The sequence below is a fragment of the Calonectris borealis genome, chromosome 3, assembly GCF_964195595.1.
Source record: "Calonectris borealis chromosome 3, bCalBor7.hap1.2, whole genome shotgun sequence".
Taxonomy (NCBI): Eukaryota; Metazoa; Chordata; class Aves; order Procellariiformes; family Procellariidae; genus Calonectris; species Calonectris borealis.
In genome coordinates, this window is record NC_134314.1 from 114,935,703 (window position 1) to 114,945,855 (window position 10,153).

The following is a 10,153-nucleotide window of genomic DNA, read 5'->3' on the forward strand; positions in this document are numbered from 1 at the left end:
CCGAGCGGGGCGGAGCGGACCGGTCCCGCCCCGCCACCATAGAGCCGCGCGGCTAGAGAGGGCGCGGCGCGCAGGCGCGGGGCGGGCCGCCGGGCCTCCTCATGCTCCGCCAAGGCCATGGAGCGGCGGTGCAGAGCGGCCCCGTGGGGCCGGGGTCCATAGAACGGGCGCCGAGCGGCGGCTTTCCCTCAGTAGCGCCCCCGCTCGGCCCCGCTTCGAGCGGCGCTGGCGGAGGCGGTGCCTCCAGGCCGCGCCAGCCCCCCTGCAGCGGCACCACGAGCAACGACACCTCGCCTGGCGGCTGAGGCGGCCTCACGTCAGGGCTGCGCCTCCGCGAGGCCTCATTCCCCGGCCCAGCCGCCGCCGAGGGCTGGCGGCCTGGGCACAGAGCAGCGCGGTAGCACCGGCCCCATCCTCCTCAGGCTCCAGTGGTACCGCAACCAGAGGCTGTGGAAGGTGGGAAAGAGGGGGAATAGAGCCAAAAAGGCGGGTGAGGCCTTTGCTGCCCTGCCTTCCCTGAGCCTCGCGCCTGCAGAACGTGGAATAAGAAGGAAATGGTACACACCCAGAGCAGAGCAGGTTGCCCTCACCAGTGCCAACCTGGTGAGATTTTGTGGGCTGAATACGTGCACTTGGTTCATAAGAATGTGCTTGTATTAGCGTTAGTGCTGAACTAACCTTGGAAAGGAGCAATCTGGAGGAAGTCAGAGCCTCTGATCAATGCTTATGCCCTCTGCCAGAACCTGGCTTGCTCTGGGGAAGGGGTTGCTCATTGTACCGAGTGCCCAATGGTGATCCAAGATGCGAGTAATGAAAAACAAACCCACGCAGGATTCTTTAAGTCTGCATCCAGACACCTCTGCATGTCGCCCCACAGATAGACAGGGGTCTGTTGGACTGAGGGGAAGGAGTGAGGCTTCTGGTTACCTCTAGGACTCCAGCCAGCCTTCCCCGTTCGTGGGCTGCTCGCTGTGTCCCATCGCCCAGCTCCACACGAGGGAGCGCTTACAAAACGTTCCTACTTGCTTCTTAACCTCCCAGCCTGAAAATCCAGCCAGCGGCTTGGGAGGATCGGCCGAGACAAAATGCCAGTTAGAAATGAATATTACTAAGCTGTACAGAAATGGCACCATGAAGATGCTTCTGCAAATGCAGCCGTGCAGCCTCCTCTGTTCTGGCCTGCTCTGGGCCCATCACCAGGACACCCCCACTGCCTTCATGCAACCCCCAAACGTGCATGTCTGACAGTCAGCCTCCAATCCCGTGAAAGCCAAGAGATGCCAAAATAATCTGGTTTTATTCCCTTTTCCCTTTCCTCATCCCTTCTTCCATGATTGGTTTAGCAGATTGCTTAAGTCCCCAGCTAGGGCTGTACGCATGGTGCTGTGAAAGGATCTGGATGTGCCACTGCAGGTGGCAGCCCAGATGAACTGAAGTGAGGATGCCGCAGCACTGACGGCTGAACAGTGGCTTTGATGTTACCGACTCCTCTTGCCCGAGCCACATCGAAGGGATCTCCCGCCTGAACAAACCCAGCCTTTGTGGCTGAGGGACCCCCAGAGCCCCTCAGAGAGGGAAGCTCATGCCAGCCAGGCCCTGATGCAGTCACCAAGATGGCTGCTGGGTCTCGCATGGGCAACCCCACTGCAGCAGTGGAGATGTGCACAAGCAGCAGCCATTGCCGTAAGTCAGGATTTCTTCTGTCACACTGTCGTGACCAGCCCTGGCCTGAACCAGCACTGGCTCGGTTTGGCTACCGCTAATCTCAGGATGGATCAAATCTGAAGCAACAACAAGAAGAATGTGCTACCTTACTCCTACTACTGCTACAACCACAGTGACATACAGAGGACAGCAAGGACTTCCCTGCCAGGCTTAGCACAGGCAGCTAAGAGGTGAGTGACTGTCCCTGCTCTGAGGATTGCCCCACCAGACTCTGCCACCAGCTCCTGGTGGCAATCAGGAGCTGAGCTTTGGGCAGTTGCTGTCACCCACCAGGACCTCCCTTCACTTGGCCTCCCTTGGGCTCTGGACGGAGCAGCAAGGGCACGTCTGAGCTCCAGCGTACCTGGCTGCACCCTGCAGTTACTTCCTGGCACACAAAAAGTGTGCCAGCAGCCCTCCCTTCACAGCGTGAGGTGAGAGCTGGGAGCCCACCAGACCCTACCAGGAGAGTTGTCCGCACCCTGCGCGGGGCCAGGGCTGTGGTGTTTCCCGTAGTAGCAGTTGTGGCGGTGACGTGCTTGCTCTCGCGGTGCTGCACCCAGCACAAGGCGAAGAGCCAGGCCATCTGCACACAAGCAGGGCAAAAAAAAATTATTGCAGGCATCCAGTGCCAGCATGGCACGGCCCAAATAAAAGGTTTGCAGATGCTGCTCAGGCAGGATTAGGCCTCCAATGTGCTAAGTCTCGGCTCTCAGCAAGCCTAATTGCTGCTGCAATAAGCCCTGGCTGGTCCTTCCCTGAACCATGCTCCCCACGGCCCCCCCGTCAAACATTTTTTTTTGCTGCAAAGCTTGTATTTGCCATGCATATGTTCCCCCCCACCCAGCGGGGCCTGGCTGAGCAGAGGAGGGGAAAGGCAGGGAATCTGCAGATGCCACTTTTATTGCTCTGCTCTTCCCAGCCAGCATCCCATCGCTCTCCCCCGCCCAGCACAGCCTGTGGCTGCCTATGTGCAAGGAGCCAGGCCCAGCAGCAGAGGCCGGGACAGGTGACAGCATCGTTGCATAGCCGCACACGCCACGAGCTGTATTAGGAAACTTTCCAAATTGGAATCACTCAGATTTTAAGAAAACCTTTTGATAATTTTCCATTACATTTTGGCCAGCAGATGAAACTGGAGGTGTTCCAGAAGAGCTGTCGCGGCATGTGCGTGGGCCAGTTCAGCCCAGCCATGAGATGAGGACCCGTTGCGGCCAGGAGTTGGGCAGTTGAATGGCCACGGTGCCCTTGTGCCTCGCTCAGGGTGCTTGTGCGGTTGGGACCACGTGGCTGCTCTGTGTGCCTCCCCAGAGGTGCCCCCAGCGGTACCTCCCAGCACGCGTTCACCTAGCCCAAGTGAGCAGCTGCTCCTCGTATTTAACCACAAGAGACATGGGGACACACGGCCCAACCCTGCACCCTCCAAAGCAGCAGGGCCAGCAGGAGGAGGAGAGCACTACACAGAGACTCGAGAGGCAGAGCGCCTTTCCTGCGGTCAGGGCAGGAGACATTTCAGTGAAGAACCTCACACCTGAGCTGTACTGAGAAGGATTTTCAACAATCCTTGGGAGAATGGAGCAACTTTCTCCCTGTGACTTCCCTCAGGAACTGACTGAGTGCTCCGTTTTGGACCATCTCCTAACCCATCAGCTGTGGTTTGGCTCTTTGACTGGCACAAATCACCTTCTAGTATGTGGAGGCCATTGAACGAGACCTCAGTTCTAGGGAGATACACAAGGGGTTTGCTTTGCCCCGTTGGAACAACTACACTGCCTCAGCAGAGCTCTCCAGCCTGGTTTAGGCATGGGTCTGCAGCGGACCTGCTCAAAGCTAGCAACTACCACAAGATGTGCCAAAGGAAGGTACAAATTGCAATGCAGAGCATGAAAACCAAAGATACACCACAATTTTATTCATGGATATGTAATAAATAAATGGTGGACAAAACAGGAAGAGCCACATTCAAAAATCCAGATCACTAAAGTGCTTTTAGACATAAATATAGGACAACCAAGAAACAACTCTGACATTAACACTTTTTACAGACAATTACAAAATATCTTCTTATGTCAATTCACAAAATTGTTTAATTGCTCCAGGGTACTATGGCTTGGTTTTCAAAAAAGTCTGTTCTATTATGCATAGTACGGCAGGTAACATTCAAGAGTGTACAAAATCGTTGCATAAACAAAAATGTCTTTACCCCCTTCTCCCAAATATGAGTTAAGGAAGCTACACAGTGTAAATCCAGTGATAAGGCTGCATTGGCAGGCCAGATCCTCAGGAGGTATAAACCGTCGCGTCTGTCAGGTTACACCAGCTTGAGGATGAACCCTACCATGTTTAAAAACCCTGCTGCTCCTCGAGGTGGAATTATGTGTTCAAAGCGGAGGGACTTGCCACGTGGGCACTGTGCAGGGGTGGAAGTGCTCGGAGAAGACGTCTGTAAACTCCTGCACCGTCTTTGCACATGTGCCTTTGAGAAGGGAGCGACTCCCATTGCATTGCTGCTCTTTGTGCTCCTGGTTGGCTGGGGAAGCATTCACAGCCCAGAGGGGAAGGGTGGCTCTCCCCCAGCAACGGTCCACGCTGACCACAACACGGTCTCATTTTCGTACTGCTCTTGGCCCCGCTGGGACACCTCTCCCACCCTCCACCCTGGCTCTGCTGAGAAGTGAACAGCTTGAACGTGAGGGAACAACGGGAGGTATGTGCCAAGTTTTAAAATGCCCTGAATTCAGAAAAAAGTTCAATTATTTAGGAAAAAATAATATATATCAATAAATCAATAAATATTATTATCTCGCCAGGAAGCTGTGAGGTCTGGCCTCCTCTGGAGCAGCCCAAGCTCAGTGGTCCCTGTCCTTCTGCTCCATGGGGGAGTCCCCGTTGATGCACTGCCTCAGTACACCCCTCTTCTCGTGCTTGGCTGTCCTGGAAAGGTCGATGGCTGTGTCCTCCGAATCTTTTGCAAGGCCAAGCTTGTCGGAGCCCCTCTGGGAACTGGCCTGCTTCCCTTTGAGTTCCTCCTCCTCCTGCTCCGCTCGCCAGCCATCTGCCAGCTTCTCTTGGCTCTCCGCCTTCCTGCTCACCTCCATGGACTTTTTGTGCATGCCTTGCAGAGGGGAGAGAGCAAAGCCAAGGGTGCCAGTTGCTTATTTCTGCCCGGGACGCTTAGCATCACCTCCTGCCCTCCTGCTGCTTCCTTCAGCTCTCGCTTGCATCCCAAGGAAAACTCACGCTAGCTACCAGCCTTTCCTGAGCTGGAGCCCTGCCACCTGCACTCTGCAGCCTGAGAGGATGGCTTGCGGCAGAATTGGTCCGTACCTCCCCTGCAGCGGGGAAGACTTAGAGGGAGAGGTGTGCTGTGACAGCCCATGCCAGTCTGGATTTCGAGTGCCACCTCAGTGTAGGACTGTGTATGAGCAGAGGGTAGCTCTGAGGTAGCATTAACATTATCTTCAGTTTGGGGGTAAGGGTGATGACTTCCTAGACGCCCTGCAACTCCCACGCTGGCTGCTAGCACTAGAAAGCTACACCTAACCACCTGTCTGACACGGCAGTAAAAGGTTTTCCCTTTCCCAGCTGTTCTTTGCAAGGAGGGAGTGGAAAAGCCAGGGTGCTTGGCAGCCTGCATACAGCTTATGGCCAAGGCCCCGTTCTTTTCTGGGAAAAGGCGAGGATGGCCATATGAAAGAGGAAGGGCTGTTGGCTCCGCAGCTGTCCCCCAACCCCCGCAGCCCCAAGCTCCCACTTACCCAGCAGCCATGGGGCGCAGGATCCCACCAGCCCGCTCTTGGCAGAGTTGATGATGGACTCGGGCAGAGGGATGGAGTGCCTCACCATGGCCCCGTAGAGGCCATACTCGGCCATCACGCTGCTCCGGCCCCAGCACTTCTCGCGCTTCCGCCACTTGGCTCTTCGGTTCTGAAACCAAACCTTCAGGGGTAACAGCCAGGAGAGCACGGAGGGATGGGATTGGGGAGGAGATAGCCCCCGTGGTTGGGCGTCCAAGGCCCGTTGGGCACGGGGGAGCGTGCGTGCAGGGCAAAGGGGCAGCCATGGGGATGCGTGGAGGGGTTTGGGTGTGCGAGCGCAGGGTGCAGACGCGCAGGTGGCAGCGGCAGGTTGGCCGGGGTGGTGTGTGGGGAGGGGGTTGAGGGAGGGCACACACGTGGGTGTCAGTGAGAGAGGGGAGGAAGGGGGGGAGAGGGAGCACACGTTACACGAGGCTGATCGTGAAACAGGAGGGTGATCCCAGCCAAAGTCACCCTACATTCTGCCTGCCCGCAGGGCCCCTCTGCTGCCTCTGCACGGAGCAGCAACTTCTCCAGAAAAAGGGGTCCATAATGCAGTGACCGATGGCAGAGGGTGCTCAGGTCCCTCTCCCCACCCCCTTCCTGCATTCTGAGGCTCAAGGGGTGTAAATACAACCTGGCTGCTGCCCAGACTACCACCCTGTTCTTAAGCCAATGAGCTGCTCCACAGTGGGGCAGGATCAGGCCCTGAAAATACCATGTGTCCCTCAAAGGGACAAGCTAGTGAGACACAGCTTGGCCAGGCAGCTCCTGAATCGCTCTCAGCTCCTGCCTGAATTGGGTCTCTGGAGGACAGAGCTGAGCTGCCGGCAGTGAGCAGCTGTCAAGACCAGCTCAGTCCCCTGGTTCTGCATTTCCAGTTGGAGCCTGTTCCGTGCTGGGGGACGGAAGCTGAGCCGCCCCCCCCTTAAGCGCTCTGCAGCATTTCAGTGTCACCACGTTCCCTCCACCTGCACTCACTGGCCATAGAGCAGAAGAGACAGCCAGGCACCGGCAGCCTGCAAACTCCACCGGGAGAGAGGACTGGCACAGCCACCTACCTGTATCCTGTCCTCCGGCAGCTCCGTCTTCACGGCCAGCATCTCCCGGGCATAGACGTCAGGGTAGTGAGCTTCGTTGAAAGCCTTCTCCAGCTCCTCCAGTTGGTGAGCTGTGAACACCGTCCTGCCGGGAGGAGAGAGCAGCCTGTGACACAGTCCAGACCCTTACGGCAAGCAGTGGGGCTGGCAGCCCCCTCCCCACTGAGGTTTTCCTCCTGAAAATCCTCCCCCCACCCTAGCTACAGCCCTTGGCTTTCTTTGCTCCCTTGGGGACATCCACCGCGCCAGCCTGGGGACCAGAGGGACAGCGGGAGGCTGGTGGCAGCAGCAGGAGGTGAGAAGGGGGACAGCCTCACTCTTGGGCTCTACCTGTGCCGGCGTTTCTTCCTCTTGATCTGTGAGGTGGACATCTTCAGGTCGCTGGCGTCCCCAGACAGGCTGTCCTCATCTGGCAGCAGCAGCATGCGGGAGGGGAAGAGTCACGTTCCCGTTGGGAGCAGGGGGACCCAACCCAGCTCCCAAAACACGGCTCCAGCTGAATGCGGGGAGCGGATCCGGGGCAGGAGTCCCCTCCCACAGCAACCGCTACCCCGGGGCAAGAGATCGGCGCCCACCCTTGCCGGGGGGTCGGAGGGGCGGCAGCCCGGCGGAACGGGGAGCGCGGGGCCGATCCCGGGCCGGCGGGAGGATGCTCGCCGCCGCGTGTACCCGGGGCCGCAGGTGCGAGGCAGCCCCGGCAGCGGCTCCGGCCGGGGGTCCCCGTGCGCGGGTGAGCGACCACCCCCGCCCCCGGCCCTGCTCACCGGAGATGTTCTCCTTGTGGCGGCGAGCGGCGGGTGGCGGCCCGGGGGGCGGGCGGGGGCCGCGGGCGGGCAGCAGCGGCAGCGGAGAGGGCAGCAGGTACGGGGCGCCCGGCCCCCCCAGGCCGCACAGCAGCCCCAGCCCCAGCGCCCCGCCGCCCTCGTAGCCACCGGTGGCGGCGGCGGCAGCGGGGGGGGGGCCGGGGGGCGGCTGCAGTTCAGCCTCCAGCCCCAGCAGGTCGGTGATGGCGAAGCCTTTGGCCCGCAGCCCCGGGCCGCCCGGCCGCGCCGCGGCCCCGGGTGCCACCGGTACGGGCACCGCCACCGGCCCCGCCGCTGCGCGTCCCCCCGACGGCTCTGCCCGGCCCGGCATCGCCGCCGCCGCCTGGCCCGGCCCGGAGCGGGCACCGCTGCCCGCCGTCCTTTTTATCGTCCCGCCGCCGGCCCCGGCTCCAATCACACCCCGGGCCGGCGGGGGGGCGCTCCCAATCCCCGGATTAACGGCCCCCGGCCCCCCCCGTCGCACCGGCCCCGCGCCCCTCCCCCCGGCTCCTCCTGGCCACCGCCCCGGCCCCCACCGCCCCCTCCCGCCGTCCCTCCCTTCCCTCCCCTCGGCCCCCGCCCCTCGGTCCTCCCCATCCCCTCGCCGGGTCCCCTGTGGTCCCCCCGAGTCCCCTCCCCCGGTCCCCTTCGGTCCCCCTCAGTCCCTCCCCAGGACCCCCCTCAGCCCCCTCCCCCCCGGTCCCGGCCACCCAGCTCCCCCATAACCCCCCCTCACATCCTGGTGGGTTTCCTCCCTGGGTCTTCTCCCAGGACCTCCCCGTTATTGTCCCCATGTCCCCTCTTCCAGGGCCCCACAGTGCCCTCCCCAGGTCCTCTCCCCAGTACCCCCATCCCACCCCATGGCCCTTCAGCCCCGCATCCCAGACAGGGCATCCCACCAGGCCGCTCTGTCCCTCTGCTCAGTACCCCAGGGACAGGGACAGCCAGGGGCTGTGGGGCAGGACCCTCCCTGACCCCAGGTGTCCTGCCACCAGGGCCAGGGCCATCTTGAGGTGCCTGGCCTCTGTGCTCCCTTTTGCTCCCAGATTCTTGCACCTGGGCTGCAATTTTTTTCCCCTTCCCTTCATCTGTTGATGGAAATGATTTACAACCGGCTTACACGGGCCGCCTGATCCAGGCCTTCACTGGATGGTCAGATTAACCGAGGGTCCTTCTGATAAAGATAATTACAAGGGGACTCCGCATTAACTTTGCATTATTAAAGAAAGACCCAAATCTCCCCTCGCAAGCTGTTCCCGGGATTAGCAGAACAATAACTTTCATTTAGGATAATTGCCGTGGCCGGCGCTGGGGGCTGGCGGGGGGGGACCCTCTGGGCCATCACGCTTTGCACCAAGAAAGGCAAACGGGTGCTAGGGAAGCGGGAGGTGTGGAGGGTCACGCTCCCAAAGCCACCAGTTGGGGGTCCCCATGTGCTCAGGATGCAGGGATGCTTGGGGCATCCCTACCCAGGGCTGGCCCCCTGCCCAGGGACAGGGCACCCTGGCAGCCCCTTGGGTTCCTTTGCTTCTCCAGAGTGATTTTGCTGCAGTTTTGCTGGAATCTGAGACTTTCACTGCTAGGCAGGGAGGATCTGTCACAGTAATTAGAAGCCATAATCCGGCCACCACCCACAACAAATTTCCTGTCCGAGCAGATATTAGTGGATAAAACCCTAATTTTTGACGTCCCAGAATCAGCTTGATTTCAGCAGTTTACATTGAGGCTGAGCTGTTGGGAGAGATGATGAAGCCTTAAATATGCATATGGCCTAGGCATTTGGAAAGTTTGGGGATAAAGCACGTATAATTGCTCCTAATCAGTTTATGAAACATAAAAGCTCAAACCCAAGAGAAAGCCGATAGATGCAGAAATGGAAATAGCGATTAAATCTCCCCGCGCTGGCGAGGTGGCCTGGATACGGTGCTGCTGCCCGGGGCGGAGGGCGGCTGTGGCAGTGCCGCAAGGGACAGGGGATGCGCCCGCTCCTGGGACGGGGCTGTGGGACAGGGTGGGGGGACACGCCTGCTGCCACTGCCAGCTCCCCTGGCCGTAGTGGAGAGGGGCATCTCCACCGGTCCTTTGGACAATAAATCAGTTAAAGGATATCTTGATATATGCTCATCAGATAGGATTAGCTGGGATTAGACTAATCAGTAAATGTTTCTCTGCTCATTATTTTCCAGGGAAGATTTCAGCTGATTCTCCGACGCCAAAAGATTATTAATCGCTTAAAGAGCAGAACATCAAACATCACCCCTTGCTCTAATTTCCCCAGGGTTCGCCCCCCCGTGGGCAGGGCGCCTGCACCAGCCGGCCCAGCAGCCCCAGGGTGCCCCAGCACCCAGCCATGAGGGCTCCGGCCAGGGCAGGTGGAGGCCACAGCACCCCAGCCCCAGTGCCGACCCCTGTCCCAGGGGTGGGTGCTGCCCGCAGCCGATGCTGGAGCACCCCCTTCCCCTGTGTTCTGCTCCCTGCTGCACTTTACAGGACTGGGGGCACAGCGAGGTGGGACAGTCCCCGAGGTGTCCCCTCCTCCCTGTGGCTGCTCCAGCACCACGTCAGGCACCCACCATGCCTGCAGCACCCTAAGGGATGGCATCGTGAGGGCACACAGGATGGGACGGGTGGCTGGGGCCATCCCCTTCAGACACCAGGGACAAGCCTTGCAAGTCCTTGGGGGATTACAGATACGTGCAGTGTTTTGGCAGACCCTCGTCAGCCAATGATGGCTCCCGAGCCAGTGGCT

The 10,153-nt window shown here is 59.6% G+C and overlaps 1 protein-coding gene across 1 annotated transcript; it reads right to left on the reverse strand.

Annotated features, from left to right (window-relative positions):
• Positions 1 to 4,553: 4,553 nt before the first annotated feature.
• Positions 4,554 to 7,735, reverse strand: VSX1 (visual system homeobox 1). The gene is made up of 5 exons (XM_075148184.1): positions 7,366 to 7,735; positions 6,932 to 7,010; positions 6,563 to 6,686; positions 5,463 to 5,643; positions 4,554 to 4,819 (listed from the first exon to the last, which is right to left on the reverse strand). Exons 1-5 carry the CDS (start codon positions 7,733 to 7,735, stop codon positions 4,554 to 4,556), a joined length of 1,020 nt encoding a protein of 339 aa, XP_075004285.1.
• Between the last annotated feature and the right edge of the window lie 2,418 nt (positions 7,736 to 10,153).